This window comes from Sciurus vulgaris, assembly GCF_902686455.1.
Source record: "Sciurus vulgaris genome assembly, chromosome: 13".
Lineage (NCBI taxonomy): Eukaryota > Metazoa > Chordata > Mammalia > Rodentia > Sciuridae > Sciurus > Sciurus vulgaris.
The window spans coordinates 96,364,296-96,382,572 of NC_136474.1; the positions used below are offsets into that span (position 1 = coordinate 96,364,296).

Here is an 18,277-nt window from a genome sequence, read left to right on the forward strand (position 1 = left end):
CTAAAGTAAATGGAAAATGATGTTTTAATTGAATTAACTATCATAATAAAAATGAAGACAATAATATTGATTTTAAAGCATTTTTCAGTATAATTCTTCTTTTCCCCTCAAAACTTATTCCATTATTTCTCCTGTGTTGTTGGCATTTCCCTTTGCCATGGAAAATGAATGTGAGATGAGGAAGTTAAAGATTGACTTGGGATTGACTTGGGAAGTTAAAGAGTGACTTTTCATTGACAAAAGAACTTGAGCATGAGTGGTGATACGTGAAGAGCGTGTACAGGTTGTTAACAGGGTCTGTTTAGAAGGATCATAGTAAGGCTTTCGGTTTCAGGGAAGGGCTGAAGCAGTTATTGTTATACTAGGACTTGGGCTTCTTGGGAGGTTGATGAGTGGAAGGCCTAACTTCCAGGCTTCGATCAGACCAGTTTTGTTTTCGGAGGGAGGTCACTGAAATGTAATTTGAAAAGAGGTCTTCTCTGACTTAAAAAAAGAAAAAAGTAGTAGTCATCTGAAATTTGGTCTAGAGAATTGAAACATGGTAGTGTTTTGGCAACCTGATTGGAAACGTCACTTTTCCTCTCCAGGATACCATCATATTGTGTCCTGAGCCAGTGATGTGGTTAGGTGTTCCACAAATCTGATGACATATTTTTCTTAAGGACTTAATATATGTGACCAGATTCATCTAGGTATAAAGGAAATTTCAATGAGGCTAATATATTTTTTTCCACCCACTTTAAGACTAATGTGTGCATGTTTTCTATTTTTGAAGACTTAATACCACTTTTATCTACTTTACAGGTTATGTGTGCTGGGCAAGCCATCTTTGACCCAGGAAACATCATCAGCACTTTTAATGATGGATCCTGGGAAATCTGAGAATGACGAGGACGAAAATACAAACAAGGGAGCAAAAGGCTTTAGCAGTGTTTTATCCCGTGATGACATCTGTGGGCCTGCATCTGATGGGATAGGGAATTCCTCTGAGAGTCTCACAAGCAAAAGAGGTTTTCCAGCATCATCCAGCTCTGACAGTGTCTTCGTGGAGGAAGATGGAAATAAACATGCTTCCAAACGAATGAGAGTAGAGGAGGCAGAGCCTGGAGAACAGGGCATCCGTGGATTGGATAGTCCCCAGAGCTCAGCCACAGAGGCAGGAGCCCTGTTAGATGAGGGAGGAAAGGAGACCTTTCTGCAGGACTTCTCAGATGGAGGAGGCGTGACTCTTCCAAATGTCTTCTCCTCTTGCTGTCTTAGCACTATTGATGCTGTTTCTTTGAAAACAGACCCTGAAAGGAAGTCTGCTCAGGAAATGGTTTCTCTTGATCCAGAAAGAGAATCTCCTTCCTCCCTGAAAGAAATGAGTGTTAGTTGCACCATTCGAAATGAAAATTCAGTTCTCAAGTGCAGTGCATGTGGTCATTTGTTTTCTTCTTGCTCTGATTTAGAAAAACATGTTGAATGCCATGTGCATCAGGCTAAGGAGCATTCCTGCTGCCACTGTAGCCACAAAGCAGAGAGCAGCTCAGCTCTACCTGTGCACACCAAACACACACACGGGCCACCGAAAGTCTTCTCCTGCGATCTTTGTGGCTTTCAGTGTGTGGAAGAAAACCTTTTGAATGCACACTATCTTGGCAAGACACATCTCCGGCGTCAGAATCTTGCTGCTCGTGGAGGATTTGTACAGATGTTAACAAAACAGCCTTTTCCTAAAAAAACATGTTCCATGGTAACAAAGAATATTCGAGCAAAACCAAGGGCTTCTAAACCAACAGTGAAGAATAGGGATTCAAAGGGATTACGAAATAATGGGAGCAAATTTAAAGACTGCAGAGGAAGCATTTCTCAACACAGTGGGAGTAGCAATGAGCTCCTTGTTGAAATGATGCCATCCAGGAATACTTTGTCAGAAAAAGCAGAGATTGTTGAAGAAAGTGTTACTTCCCTTGGTATAGCTCGAAGTCCTGAAAACCAGAGCAAAAAGCTAGGAGATGCACTAACATCAGAGGGTCTTTTAGATAAATCGGAACCTACCAGAAATATCCTGCAGACAGCACATAGTGTCAGTACCACCTCGAGGCCAAGACCTGAGCGAAATATTCTAATGTTGGGTAATAGTTTTCGACGACGAAGTGGCACTTTTACCTTGAAAGGCCAGGCAAAGAAAAGATTTAATGTTTTAGGAATTAATAAAAGAAGCACAAATGACACTCAGAGGATGTGTATGAAACACTTTAGAACACAGATGAAAACAAGTGAAGCAGAGCCAGTGCCAAAACAACTAGAAAAGAGCAGTGATGCCCAGAGTGTGTGTATGATGGCTTCAGACACCGTGGAAACCATGCAGGACAAGACAAGCCCCAGACATCCTGGTTCCATGCAGCTGGACTTCCCAACAGCGAAGCTAGCTCTTGACCATCAGATGTTGTATACCTGTACAGACTGTGGTCAAATAGCTACAAATCGGACAGATTTGGAAATCCATGTGAAAAGGTGTCATGCAAGAGAGATGAAGTTTTACTGCCAGACTTGTGACTTTTCCAGTACGTTGAGGAGGGACTTAGAGGAACATTTGCACAATAACCAGCATCAGCAAACTGCTTCTGTTTTCAGTTGTCAGTGTTGTTCTTTCAGTTCCTTGAATGAAATAAATCTTAGAGACCACATGAAGGAAAAGCATGGTATGAGTTTTCTTTGTACTTCTTGTAATCTGTTTGTGTCTGAGAAAGATATGGAAGAACACAGAGCAACTGAGAAGCATATTAGTTTATTGGTTCAACCAAAGACTTGTCCATCATTGAACAGGGATTTGGTTTTGCAGACCTTACCTTTAAGTACTTTGGAATCAGAAAACACAAAAGAATCTGGGATAGAATCAGGGAAAGCAGCCCAGGAAGAACCTGTTAAGTCCAGGATAAGCCATGGAAATGAAGTAAGGCATTCAAGTAAACCTCAGTTTCAATGTAAGAAGTGTTTTTATAAAACAAGATCTTCCACTGTTCTCACAAGACACATAAAACTTCGGCATGGTCAGGACTATCACTTTCTTTGTAAAGCATGCAATCTTTATTCATTGAGCAAAGAAGGAATGGAGAAACACATTAAAAGAAGCAAGCATCTTGAAAATGCTAAGAAAAATAATATTGGCTTAAGCTTTGAAGAATGCATTGAAAGGGTATGTATTGGTGCAAATGATAGGAAAGAGGATCTTACCATTTCTGGAAATGGAAAGACTGAAGGCCATGGAGGTGTGCAGTTCCAGGAGCATTCCTGTCTTGAGAAGAAAGTGTTAACTACCACAGAGCTCTCGCGATCTGGTGTCATCACAAAAGACGAGGAATTAACCTTGAGTGCTCCAAAGAGAGGGAGACCCAAAGGCAGCATCTCACGGACATGTTCACACTGTGGTCTTTTGGCTTCTAGTATTACAAATTTGACTGTTCACATTAGACGTAAACACAGTCACCAGTATAGTTATTTATGCAAAGTATGTAAGTATTATACTGTAACCAAGGGAGATATGGAACGTCATTGTGCCACCAAGAAACATAAAGGACGGGTAGAGATAGAAGCAAATGGGAAACAAAATTCAGATATTATTGTTGGCCCTGAAGGGAGCAATCTTGAAGCCTGTAAAAAGAACACCCACTTAGCATTAACTATTTCAGATGAACACAACAAGTCGATTGAGTCAGATACTTCCATTTTAGAAAAGCCAGTAGTAGATCAAGGAAATCCAATTGAAGTTGAAGCTGAAAATGTATTTCACTCTATAGATGGAGAAGTTAATCATCCTCTTACTGATCAAAAGGGGCAAATACCTTTAGAACCAGAGGACCTTCTCAAACAGGGGGATGCATATTCCCAGCGAGAGGTCATAGGTACAAATGATAATAAATGTCTACACTGTGAGTTCATTGCTCACTCTCCTGCTTCTCTAGAGCTGCATGTGAAACGGAAACATACAAAAGAGTTTGAATTTTATTGCATGGCCTGTGATTACTATGCAGTGACTCGTCGAGAGATGACTAGGCATGCAGCAACTGAGAAGCATAAAATGAAAAGGCAGTCTTATCTCAGCTCTTCTAAGGTAGAAGCAGATTCTGCAGAAATGTCCAAAAACATCATCATACCTGAAGAGGAGCATCCTCAAAACTCTGAGAACTTTCAGATAACTTCAGGCCAACCATCTGATCCTCTCAAATCTGGAAATACTGTTGATTGTTCTATTTTAGGTGAAACTGCTAATTTAGATATGTCTAAAGTACTGTGTGTTCCTGAATCTGTAGAAATCGAGAGTGAGGAAGAAGAATCTCATTTCAGTGAAGACCATTCCTTTGGTGAGACTTTCCAACAGCCCCATGTCAAGGATAAAGGTATGAAACCTGAGGACATGGAGTCCCTCAACATTTCCTCGAGTTATGACTCTCCAAGTAGATTTCAAAAGGAAAATTCAGGAAGCTCAGCTTTGAGTTGTGAGACAGCAAAGAAAAACTATGATATGTTGAATGACATTGATGACCGAAATACACATTGTGAAAGTGGAGAAAGCACAGGAGATAGTGGCAGTAAAGTCTGTGACAAACACCTGTGTCCTGGTGTCCTAGATGGAGGGCATTCAACTGAAAGCAATCCTCCTGTGATGATGAGAGTAACAAGAGAGCAGCTAACCCTGGATCACAGTGGTAAGAACAAAGTTGGATGTGTGCCGTCAAATACTGTTCTGGAGAATAAGGACATTCTGATGAATCCCCAGCATGAAACTGAAATTATTTTGGAAGAGGATGGCCCTGCTTCTGATAGCACACTTGAGAGTAATGATGTTTATGAAACTATAATCAGTATTGATGATAAAGGGCAGGCCATGTACAGTTTTGGTCGGTTCGATTCTTCCATAATTAGAATAAAGAACGCTGAAGATGGTGAATTGATAGACCAGTCGGAAGAGGGTATGATGACAGCAGGGATGAGAATTAGTGAGTTGCCCTTAAAAGACTGTGCTCAAGGCTTGAAAAAGAGGAAAGCTGAAGGCAGTTCTTTTAGTGAGTCTACTCGAATCCGTTGTGATGATTGTGGCTTCTTAGCAGATGGACTGAGTGGACTGAATGTTCACATAGCCATGAAGCATCCCACAAAAGAGAAACACTTTCATTGTTTACTCTGTGGAAAGTCATTCTATACAGAGAGCAACCTTCATCAGCATTTGGCTAGTGCTGGTCATATGAGAAATGAACAGGCCAGTGTAGAAGAGCTTCCAGAGGGAGGGGCCACCTTTAAATGTGTCAAGTGTACAGAGCCCTTTGATTCTGAACAAAATTTATTTCTGCATATTAAAGGACAGCATGAGGAATTGCTACGGGAGGTGAATAAGTATATAGTGGAAGACACTGAGCAAATCAACCGTGAGAGAGAGGAAAACCAGGGAAACATTTGCAAGTACTGTGGGAAGATGTGTCGAAGTAGCAATTCCATGGCCTTTCTGGCACACATTCGCACTCATACAGGTATGTCAACTGCAGTAAGCCTGTTTGCCTATGAAGTATATATGGATGGTGAAGGTCGGCTGTTCCTTCCTATCCAGGTGGGAACCCTACCTGCATTTGCTTCTTGGCCTTCCATCTGTTCCCATTTCTTTGCTGTGTGTGGTGTTCTAGGCTTCTGATATAAGTCATTGTTGATACTTAACTTTTCTAAAGGTAATTAAGCTTTAGTGATTCCAAAGACTGATTAGTTGACAAGTTTCTTTCAGTTTTGTCAAAAAGTCTAGTCCCTACTCTGATGCCTTTGTTAAATTCCTGTCTTTTATAATGACTTTTCAGTTGTTATAAGTACTAATTATTTGGTTTTCCAAAGTATATATTAAGTTACACTTTCTGTTTTCAGAGGACATATTAAGTGGGTTTTTGGCTTTTAATAAAGACTTTCTTACAATTTTAGGGATTAAGTAATATTTATTGCCAGATATTGTATATCCAAAAGTATAACTCTAGGCAACAAAATTACCTTCAAGGCTCAAAATTAGTAATACTTTTTAATTAATATGTACTGGAAATTTGGTTTTCATGGAGGTAGTACCTAATTTAGTTTCTGTACTCTATATCATATTTAATTTTAGTCAGAAATTTAAAAAACATTTTTTGGTTGAAAATACATAAGCTACTATTCTAAATTTATGTAAAAATTCACTGCACTGTTTCTATAAACCTGCCATACATTCTTTATTTTAAATAGACAGCTTTTCTAAATCATTGTGCTCTGCTTAGACAAGATCTGTCTCCATGGTTGAATTTATGAGAGGATTTGAATAATAAATTCACATTTCAATGAACATATTTTCATTAAAACTGTAAGGTTTATTTTACTGTACTTTTAAATAATGGCTTATTATTAAAGCTATACTTTAAATTCATGCAGTTTTTGAAACTTAGTGCATGGTTACAATGAGAAAGATAAGAAAGTATGGAGCATTATTACTAATATTATGTGATTAAAGAGATAAAAGTTCTCTAGTGAAGAAAGTGGAAGGACATCCTGCCTAAGATTAGGTAAACATAAACATTATACTCTTGATCTCAACTATTCGTGTACAATAGAGCCATATTTTGGAATAAGTTTAAAAGCTTATTTGTTTGCATTATTAGTACCTCTGTCAATATCTTGTTGCAGCTCACTTTCTCAAATGATATGGTTAGAAATCAGGCTTGTTCATATGCACAGAAAATATGTATTTTCTTAATATGCTCTCTTAAGGCAGATAAAGCTGAATAAAACGGAGAGGAAGATGCTAATGGAGCTCTTTTTAGAATTCTTTATGCAACTGTCTGTTCAGGACATGTTGCTTATAATTGATGTGTCCATTACTTGAATTCTCTTGTAATTATAGTCAATAAGTCTTGTAAATGTGTTAAAGCTCACTAAAAGCATACAAATTCAAGAACAGAGTAAGGCTAATAATTTAAAATAATCAATGTAGGCATTTCAGCACTTAATTTCCCTTGTGTGTTGATAGCTGATCATTCTTAATCCATTAAGATTTATTTAGTCGTTTACAATGCAAAATAGGTTTGCACTGGTCACTTGTGCCATTTGAAAATGTCCACCAGGTTAAGTGCAGAATGTAGTCCATTAGTCTTCCTTGACTATATGTATTAATTGCATTTAAAATCAAGTTAATGTGGATGTGAAAGTGAGGTAACTATCAATATGTGACAAAGTAACCCTACTTATATAAGTTACATCATTGATTGTAACATTTAGTAAAAGTTAGCATACTTGTTTAAAAAACATCTTGTGTTGTTCTTATCAGCAAGTACATTTTTACTGTGCCTTGAAGCACCACAGAGAGCATCCTTCCTAAGTTTCCTAAGTACGGTGCCAGTCCACCATTTCAATTTTGCAAGTCAGTTTTTGGGGAAGTCAGTCTCCAGGTCTTAATTCAGGTCCACCCCCCCTCCCCCCCGCAGCATCTTAAAATGAATTGCTTTTGGGATACTTTCTGCTTATGTCCATGAAATAGTAATGCAGGAACTGTTATTAACGATTAACTGGAAAAGGGCTTATTCTTTCATTCTCTGTTTTCACATTTTGTGATTTACTATATGTTTTATATAACCTTTTCTTCCCGTCCTTAAGCATGATAAAAGCAGCACTATAAGAAGTGAATGAGTTCTGGTTATCGAGAATTGTAGGAAGAAAGCATCCTAGGGTTTTCCCGTGTACCCACTGGTGTGGAGCAGTCAGCATGGCCAGTGAGAGCAGTCTTTGTCTCACATTGGTAGGACTGATGAAGCTGTTCGTTTTCTCTGCAGCATTATTCTATTAAAAGCTTTTATTTCATATGACATGGAAGACACCCTTTTATGCTACAAGATTGTCTGAAGTCATTATATTTCTGTTCAGGGTGCTCTGGTCACTTGGGCTGTTTGATAATGTTCATGTGTAGAAGATAGTGGGTGTATGACTTCACTGAAAACTCGTAAGTTGGGGCTGGTCATGTTGCAACTCAGTCTGTAATGCTTCAGAGCAGGAATGGGCCACTCAGTTAATTTGCAGTCTTGGAGCATAGCAGAGATTCTATTTCCTTCACTGCTTCTGTGTACCCATACATAGTTGCTTCTCAGTGTAATTTACTGAATGAGTAAATGAATAAATGAATGAAGTATTCAAATGTTTAAGAAGGATTGCAGAATTAAGGCTGTAATTGGGAAATATTATATGATATACATCTTAATTCATTACTTATTCTTTTGAGACCTGAAGGTTTTTGTTTGTCTTTTCCTGTGACTATTAATGTCTTATCCTTATATGTATAGCAGTTAGTGATACAGATAAGGAATGCCTTGTAGGTCTGAGTGCAGACTGAGTTTTTCAAGTCTTTGGAATTCTTCTGGAAAGTAGTAAGGCCCTGGAGTTAGAGAGCCTCTCTAGTTTATCCCTTCAAAAAACCTTCACAGGCCAAATTAAAAACAAAAACAAAAGCAAAAAACAAACCAAAAAAACCCCAATCAAACCTGAGGATCATGTCATTCTGAGTAATGGAACTATATACATAATGAAAGCTTATATAAAAACATGTAAGGTGTGTATATACATATATATAACTAAAATGGAAGCTTATAATAATCAAATATACCTGAGAGAAAGACAAATTTGGGAATTTATGTTTTTACAAATTTTGCTTTAACAAATACTATGCCTGGATAATTTTGTAATGTGTATAGCAAGCTTAAAGATGGAAATGTTATCAGATAGGAACAAAAGAAAAGAGGGACAGGTTTTCTTTTTCTTTTCTTTTTTTTTTTTTAAATGCGAAGAACTACTACCTTGACTGGTATTTGAATTTTAATGCACAGAAAGGAGATGTTAACACATCCTACTCTGAAGTAAGACTGGAAGAGTCAGGGCCTCAGTGATTCTGGGTGAAGCAGTCAACACAATAACTCATTAACGTGTGGCCAGCATGCTGCATCAGTGATCACTGAACCTGCCAGCCAGGTTCCTCCCAGAGGAGCCATGTACAATGAGCTGAAAACACTGAAGACCTTGGCTAGCACTGTGTGGCTGCTGTGCCATGGGAGAGGAACTAGTTACAGTTCAGGTGCTGTGTGAAGGAAGAAGCTCAAATTGAGACCCATCCACTCCCCAGAGTCCTCATATAGAGGTTGGGGAGCTTTACCTTCTTCCTTCACAGTCCCCGATACTCTTGTTCATTAATAATTTCTTAGTTACCCTATTATCTTAAAGCATTGTATTTTAAAGTTCAGGTAAGCTCGTTCTTCTTTATAGAATTTTATGCCTTCCTGTAGTGTTTCAAAGTGGTGAAAGGCTTACTTTTATCAGAATCATTTAAATAAACTCGTTTCGATGTGATTGATAGAATGTGATTGCTGTAAGCTGCAATCTCAACCTGCTTTTGACATTTAAACATATAAACCTGACTAGATATAACCATTCAGGTGCTAAATATATTTTACATCTACTTCTATCTGTAGAAATGGAAGTATTAAGAGATCTGGCTTCATTGTCATTGAACTGTGAAATATTCAACCTTGTCTGCCTGTGCTTAGTTCTGTTGACTTTTTTATTTCTGTTGGAAGATTAAAATTAAACGCTTCACTTTTTTTGTCAGCTTTTGGGAATTAAATTGAAATTTAAGACACTAAAATTTTTTACTGAGTGAGTGCTTCAGTTTCAACAAAGTATTCTTGATGGATTCCCCCGACCCCCAAGGGTACTACACAAAGGTTCATTGATCAAATAGGATTTATTACAATTTTAAAAATTGGTATTTTTTGTGTTAAAATACACATATTTCCTGTTCTATTTGACTATATTACAAGAGGCATTTGAACAAATAGGTATTAAATATGCTATGAAAAATCTGGAAACATACTGTACTCATTTTAAACTGTGGTTTTTATGATTTTGATTTATTTGAAGATGTCATAATTAAGAAACTGGAAAATATATATTTTCTATTTTAAAAATGTCTTTCTCTTTAATGTGGGTACTGATTAAACATTAGCATGTTTTAGTTATAGTCTTATCTATTATTGACACTAATTTTGACAAAATCATTTTATTCCCCCTGCCCGCTTTACTTTTTATGATGGCACTTGGAATGGAAACCAGGACTTTGGTCATGCTGGGGCAAGTGTTCCAGTGAACTAGCCCTTATTTTCTCCCTTTTAAGGAGAAAATCATTTCTTTATGAAATAATTAAAACATTTCATTGTTGTTATTATGCCTTCTGTGTTTAATCATTTCTTTATGAAATAATTAAAACATTTCATCGCTGTTACTATGCCTTCTGTGTTGCAGCATTTGTTCATGAAGTCAGTAATAATCAAAATGTCAATAATTCTGGTTATCTGAATCATCACAGACTTTTGACTAAAAATGACCGTAAAAGCACAATAATTTATTCACTGTGTATTCATACATGTATGTTCATTCTACTAAAATAGCAATATAGTAAATCATTTAAGGTAAATGGCAGAAAAAAATCTAAAATGCCATTGTTAATGTGAATAAATTCAAAGCTAGAGAAATATGAGGAAACCAGATGGCCATTGTCATATATCCTCATTGGTATAGATATTTGAAGATATCAGTTACCCTGCCTGTGTTTGTATTTTGTAAATGTTCAATTTAAAATACTGAGTACCTTTAAGAAATACTTTGTGATGTTAGAAAACTGTCTGAATTTATTTAGCTCACCTCATCAACTTAGTGCCCTTCAACAGCATCACTTTTGACTTTAGATCTTAAAATTGTAATTGAAAGTCAGGAAGACTCACTGAAACATTAAAGCCTTCTGGATAGAATAATTATGGAACCAGGTCTATTCAATTTAGAAATGAATGCAGGTATTCCATTTTGGGGACAGAAATTTTAATTAGATTAAAAGTCTGATTTAAGATTTAGCTTTCTTTTTAAAACTATCAGTAATGTATTATGCAAATCTGAATCATACTTTATGTTAAATTTACTCAGGATCAAAACCATTCAAGTGCAAGATATGCCATTTTGCAACAGCTCAGCTTGGAGATGCCAGAAACCATGTGAAAAGGCACCTTGGGATGAGGGAATACAAGTGTCATGTCTGTGGGTGAGTAAATTGAAACCATCTCTGCTGTGTGAATCAGGAAGCCTTTGCGGGATATCCATTGTTTCAGAATTCAAAACTGATATGAGTAAGAGTGGCTAAAATTATGCATGCGTATCCTCCTTTCCATTGTTATGGTAAATTCCTTAAATACAGTTATGACATTCTTCTCCCACTTCTAATCCCGTACTGAAGATGAGCAATTTTATGGGCTACAAGGTCAATTTGAACCTGTAATCTGTAAATTGACTAAATTATAGGATGTTCATTCACATTGCCAGAGAGAAGTATAAATTCCATTTAAAGACAAAAAATACATAATATAGCTTTAGGAGTGTATATGTATTTTTTTCCTTTCGCTATACTGCTTTAATTTTAATCACATTAATCACTCTGGATACAGTGTGTATATTCTATAAGGAAAACAACAAAAGATTTAATTTCAGGTGGTAGTTACTGATTATTTGAAAGATGATGAGTGAAAAAAGTGTATAATGTATTTTTTTGTAACTTTATTTCAAAACTAGTTTCCTTTTTTAGTGAATGGTACTTTTCACTGCAGAATCATTCACAATGTTTAATTGTCATTCAAGCGAGTTACACTTAATAGAAAGCACTGAAGTACCTTAATATAAAACTAATTAGTTTAGCAGAAATGTTTAAAAGGTTTTAAAATGCTGTGACCTATATGGTATATCAGGACTTTCAGAGGTTGATTTTAATATCCTACTTTTGGTTAAAAATATTTTTTAATGTTATTATGCCAGAAAAATTAGTTAATAAGAATATCATATGGAAACTGATCAAGTGAAACCTAAGAAACCTACAATTCTTATTGTAGTCTAATTTTAAAAATATTGCAAGTTCAATTAAATTATGGAATGTGCACATGCTATGTTACATTTCTGTTTTTGAGTAGAAGAAACTACCATGTAAATATCTTCCAAGGCAGAAATAGTTTCTTTCTGGGCAGTACATTTTATTCCAGATCACAGATTGTATCCCAGATTGTATTTTTTGACCCTTAAGATTGTTTTACAAATAACTTTATAAGCAGTTTTATTAGCTATGGTCTGTGATTTATTCATTGGCAGAATTGATGGTTCAGTGACTTGCTGCTAAAGTAAATGAAGATGAACCATTGCCCTAAAGCCCCCTGAAGATCAGTGAGAGAATGAGTTTTGTTACTACCGATTTTAGCTGCAGAAATCAAGTGCCAAATGGTTCATTTTAATTGCTATAGGTCTCGGGATTTTAAAAGATATCTCATTCATTGTTTTTATCATAGGAGTTATAGGAGAGAAGGCCCTGACTCGAGTGAAAATTTGCTATTAGGTGGCAGTAAGTAGTTTCGTTCCCATGTCTGAGAAATAAGAAACAATTTTTCCATACTCTGTTAGATGTATTTTTTTTTTTTAATTAGGGTTACTAAGACCCTGGAAAGAGAACAATTTCTGACATACATGGTATCAAAAACAATTCATAATTAATTGGCTTTAATCAGTTGGTATAATTTGAACAGTGCATCCTTTGCTTAGCTACTTGCTTTGTAATACAACTGAAATGTTGCACTTATAGTTTATTTTTTTCCAGGATGCAGAATTATAAGTGAATAGACATATATTGAGTTTGACACTGCTGCCATAGAGAACTTTGTGTGTTGTATGTGTGGAACAAGTATTCCAGATTCTATTATTGTGCTTTTTAGAATTACAGTAACATTGGATTTCATCTTATTATGAAATTATAATTTTCTATTTTTTTAAAAATGGAATTTAGCTTGAAAGTTACATGACAATCTTAACAAGGTAAATATTTTCATGGTGAAGCTAAAAGTTCTAAATTGCAAGCTGAAGTATACCTCTTGACCTATGTGGTTGAAGCAGAACAATAATGAATTAGGTAATATAATGTTAAAGAAAAGTATAGGTTGTTCTGTATTTCATGTGTTTCAAAGGGATAGGGCGGTGCATAACTTAAAATTTATACTGGAAAACAAAACGCAGGGATTGGCTCTCAGTCTAGTGGCACTAGAGAGCCTTGGTACATTAACATCACTGACAATGTCAATTCATTATCATTGATGGCTAAATAATCTTAGAAATGCTCAGTGGACCTATTAGTTCCTGCACATAAGCAGCTCGTGCTGCATTTCTTCATTAGCTTTAATTGCTATAAATTTTAACTTTTATAAAATCATGCTTTAAAAGGTGAAGCAATCTTTCAGGAACATTAACTCTATAATTTTGTCACAAACAGAAGGTCTTGCACTATGTTTTCTTTTCTCCAGTAGCTAATATCTTAGTCTCAGTCTGATAGAATTTTATTAATGACCTCTTCATTATTTGAGTTGTAAGAAGTTATTTCTCAAATAGTTCTGGTTGAATATCATATAAAAATATCAGGTAGGCATATTTTTAAAGTGAAATTATTCCTCACAACAGTATATTCTTCTTAGTAATCTCTTAGTTTTCTTGAAGAAAACTAGTACTTTGTGGTAAAATTGATAAAACAACAAATAGTACATTGTGTTGGATAAAGATCAATGTTAGGACTGTGGCTGTTTCTTAGTGGTACAGTGCTTGGTTATTAGAATGAGTGAGGCACTGGGTTCGATCTTCAGCACCAAATAAGAATAAATAAGAATAAGGCATTATGTTCATCTCCAACCAGAAATATTTAAAAAAAAATCAATGTTAATGTTTCAGTTATTTGTATTGTTTGGCCTCTTATCATTACATAAGATACTTATTAACTATGTGTCTTGTGTTTTTCACTAAGACTTGGTTTTAGGATTGTGCCATAGCAACTTTCTTAACAAAAATTGCCTTTTAAACTTTAATATAAGTTGACCGGATCTATGTTGATTTTCTTTGAATCTTCAAGATCAATTTTAAGGTTATCTCCCTCTTTACCTGCCATTGGCAAATCTTGGCCCCAGTATGTCATGGATTTCAGTTAGTTTGACAGAAGAAGCTAGATGTGTTTTGAGTATTTCGTGTTGTGTAGTTGGGATTCAGAGTTTAGGTTATAAGTTCTGTCTTGAGCCAACCCCTGCTTAGGCCATGGTAAAAACTTCAAAAATGTATTGCTGTGCACTTTGTGTTTTAAGCACACGTTGTAGATAACTGCACTTAAGAGCCATTTATTTTACTTTCATTTTTAGGAGGAGCAGTTTCTTTGCATAGTAGAATTCCTTAACAATGTTTTTCTTATATCCAAGTATAATTGAAAAGAATTTTAGAGAATATAGGAATATTTTATGTAGGAATTGATGGATAATTAAAAAAAAGTTATGAAAGTTACTGTGAGTTTGAAGTAGGGCTTATTTGGGGTTAGAATAAATAATGGAAAGCATTCCTACATAGTAGTTAATAATTTAATTCCATAATTTTATGTTTAAAAATAGGCCTAACGCATGTTTTTATTAAATTCATTATTTCTCCCTTTATTTTTTCAGTGGTCAAGAGCTTAAAAATCTGAATAACCTAAAAAGGTCATTTGTAGATATCATGTTTTGTTAAATAGTAGTATTTATGCAGTGCCTTGTGGCTTAGTAAATTTCTTGCTTAACATTCATGTCATTTGTTGATCTCTTTTGCTTATGGAATTGTTTCATGTTTCTTATTTCCTTTTACAGATAAGAGAGTTGAGATTAAAGGCATTTTTAGTGATAAATTATGCTTTTCTTTTAACTATTCCTTTTATTTTTCAACTTTTGTTATGTCTGGTTTTTTTAATTGTTCACTTAGTTTCATTTGTACTCTCTCCCTAGTTTGTTTTCTTCAGCATGTAACAAAAGTATGTATTTCCCCCACTGGCCTCTCTCCTGTTTTTCTTAAATTTACATTCTCTTAAAAAATTGTTTGCTTAGTATCTTACCTTCTGATATGCAACCCTTCCTCTTCTCTCTTTTCATTCTTCCTACCTATAAGTATCATTTTAAATGATTTCAGTTCCCCCCTTCTTAATGTGTTGATAAGTTATTGCACTTACTCGAGTGGTTGCAAATTCAGTATGTTTGTATAATAGAAAGAAATAAGTGCCTAGAAATGTAAAGATTATATAATCTTTTCAGAAGGATAAGAGGCATAAAATTGATCAACCTGGGCTATTATTTTTGTTTTTCAGTGTTACTTATCTTGAAAGAATACCGAAAACTAATAATAGGCCTGTGATTTCCATAAACGTAGGAAATGATAACTAAGTTTTGGGTGCCAATATTCAGAAGCAGTAGTCCGTTATACATGATTTAGAGATCATGTTATTTACTGATGGCTTTCCCTATGTCTAGTCTTGATTTGTGTGTATGGCATTAAATAATTGAATAGGATTTACCTAATCAGGAGATATGAAGGGCATTTTCTAAATTTGTCACCTCTGGGTTCATGAGAAGACATTTTAAAAATGTGTATTAATGTGCTTAAGAACTGTTTATTCCTAGTTAGTTTAAGAAACCCTAAATAGAAAGTTAGTAATGCAATAAAACTCTTTTTGTGTGTGTGTGTGGCATTACCTAGTTTTTGTGCATTAGAAGGGATCTCTATGTAGATGATTATAATGTCACTTTCTGACCTTTGCAGCTTGAATAATTGTAAATCATTGCTTCATAACGTGTCAGAGAATGTCTGTACTAGGCAATTAAATGGCAGAATATAATAGACCAAATTATTGCCTGTCATGTTTTCAACAACACAGTTAGTATTTGAGTTACACTTAATCATTACGTGCATTAGCAACTTCATTGGAATCCAGCTTCAGGCTGAGCATGAAATACATTACATTATTTAAACCTCTAATGGTACAAGTCATTTATTTGTGTTGAAGTGTACAACATGCAGAGTTTCATAAAGCAAGGAACACTTGAGAGCTTAATTTATCCAAATCAAAGTCTAAATGCAGATAAACACAAGTGGCAAAAATTAGTAATTTTTATAGGCTGGAAATATTTAAAAATATATGGTTGTGGGTAATTGTAGGCAGCAGGAATAAATTAAAATCACTATTTTTAGTCTGCTTTGAGAACTAAAGCTGTGCATACCTAAATCATTAAAAGCACCATGGGACTGCATTTTTAGCTGAACAATTAATTATACACATCATATCTACAGATATATCCAAAGAAAATAAGTGTTTGGTTCAGTTGGTGGTTGTGGTTAAAGATATATAGATAGAAAAAGTTTGTTTTATACTGTGGCATGAATTACGCTTGTAGCAATATAAAGTGCAGCATCTCTGTAAAAAAACATTAAATTAACATTAAAATACTCTCATTATAAAAGATACATACATATTTTTCCATATCATATTTTATGGCTTTTAATTTAAAGATACATTTCCTCCATTTTGAAATTTTTAAAATGCCATGTAATTATTACTGTCTCTCTTCCAGTCACTTATGAATACAAAATTAACTTTGATCATTTATTTTTCTGATCTTAAAATCCTTGGAATACCTTTTAAACTATGAAGAAGATTTAAAAGAATTTTTATGTACAAATCACTTCATAATTTGAAAATCAAAGAGATATCTTGGATATTATATTCAAATAGCAAACTTCCTCAGAAACGATTCTAGTTTATTTTCCAGTGAACTGTTTTGTTGATCCAGGAGAGAGTGAGGTAAAGTCAGGCAGTAGAGTGGAAAAGGAAGAAAGCCATTCCAAGCTTGGCTTCATGCTCCTATTCTTGGAGAGTTCTTTTTTCAGCACAGTATCCCAATTTCCTTTTTTATGCTGTATTTTCTTGAATTTTTGCCACAGAGGGGAGTTTGGGGAATAGGTTTATTCTAGATCGCATAAGAGTGATCGACCTATAAGAAAATAGAAATGAAACAGACCTTGTCATTTCTTGGTGTTGCAGTTGGAAACATTGGCCTCTGTCTTTTCCAGTGAAACAATCATGTCCCAATAGCTTAAGGCATTGTTTGTTTATTTTCATTTAAAAATGGTTCTGTGGTGATCCTCTTGTGGTATCTGGGAGTTCTTTAACCCTCTTGATCCCCACAGCTACAGGTAGCCACTCTTTGCTTTCTTCAGCTGTCCTGTCTCAGTACCCTCCTCCCCAACCTGTCCTCTGCCTCCCTCTTCCTCTTCATCTGTTTCTTAAAATCCTTTACTTTGTGGAATCTTTTGCTCTTTGATTTCTCCAAGAACTGGGTAAGAGGAGGTATATAGGTAATGTAGACAGAAGGGAAGCTTAACTGTTAATTCATCATTTGTTGACTCATTTCTCAGCAGATTCTTGTGTAGGTCCAGTGACAGGTTGGTGCACTGGCCCTGTGGTCGTAAGCTCCCTGGAGGAGAGGCCTGAGGAGGGACAGAAAGAGCAGGTGGAGTGGGAGCCCTGTTCTGCTGAGGACTGTGGAAAAGTCTTCCTAGATACTCAGGCTCTGCTGGAGTTCATCTTAAAGGTTAGGATGTGTTCACAAGTCAAATTTGGACAATTTTAACTGAGGAAGCAAAAGAATGTAAGAACCTAAATAGAGGATAGAATACCATGGCTGTTATTAAGAATGCTACTAGAAATTTCTGAACTGGACATGCCTTGATGGAGGGAGGTATATATTAACAGAAGTGTCTATAGAATATCCATTTGCATAGATGCTGTGTTAAGTGTTTGGAGATAAAAGATTAGATAGAGAAAACTCTGATCAAGAAAAGCCAAAGTCTCCCGGGCTTATTCAGAAAGTGTTTCTGGCCAGGCGCCATGGTGCATGTCTGTAATCCCAGTGACTCAAGAGGCTGAGATAGGAGGATCATGAGTTCAAAACCAGCCTCAGCAACTTAGTGAGACCCTAAGCAACTCAATGAGACCCGGTCTCTCAAAAAAACATTATAAAGGGCTGGGTATATGGCTTAGTGGTTGAGCATCCCTGGGTTCAATCCCCAGTACCAAAAAAAAAAGTGTTTCTCCATGGAGTCGAGTTTATTCAGGAACTACAAGTAAATCAGCACTGCAGAGGCTAGATTGTAAAACCAGGTGGACAGTGCTAGGGACAGTTGGGTGAACTGGACAGGTTAGGTCACAACATTGATGTGCTAAAGGGTTGAGTGTTGACATTTTCCTCTGTTTTCCGTTCTTCCTTTTTCTTTATTTGTCTGACTTTCCTTTCAGTTTTCTGGGTAGTGAATGAAGGAGAGGAGAGAGAGGTGTGAGTTAGCA

The 18,277-nt window shown here is 35.7% G+C and overlaps 1 protein-coding gene across 8 annotated transcripts in view; it reads left to right on the top strand.

Annotated features, from left to right (window-relative positions):
• The window catches only part of ZNF407 (zinc finger protein 407), a 432,266-nt gene that overhangs the window by 25,052 nt on the left and 388,937 nt on the right, over positions 1-18,277 (top strand). For 7 of the 8 annotated variants that reach the window (XM_079109133.1, XM_079109139.1, XM_079109136.1 and 4 more), the window contains 2 exons: positions 805-5,510; positions 11,002-11,116. In XM_079109133.1, the coding sequence (XP_078965259.1) occupies positions 860-5,510; positions 11,002-11,116 (4,766 nt within the window). In that variant the 5' untranslated portion in view covers positions 805-859. Of the gene's footprint in view, positions 1-804; positions 5,511-11,001; positions 11,117-18,277 lie in introns of those variants that run through there. The other variant, XM_079109140.1, reaches the window with a different exon arrangement.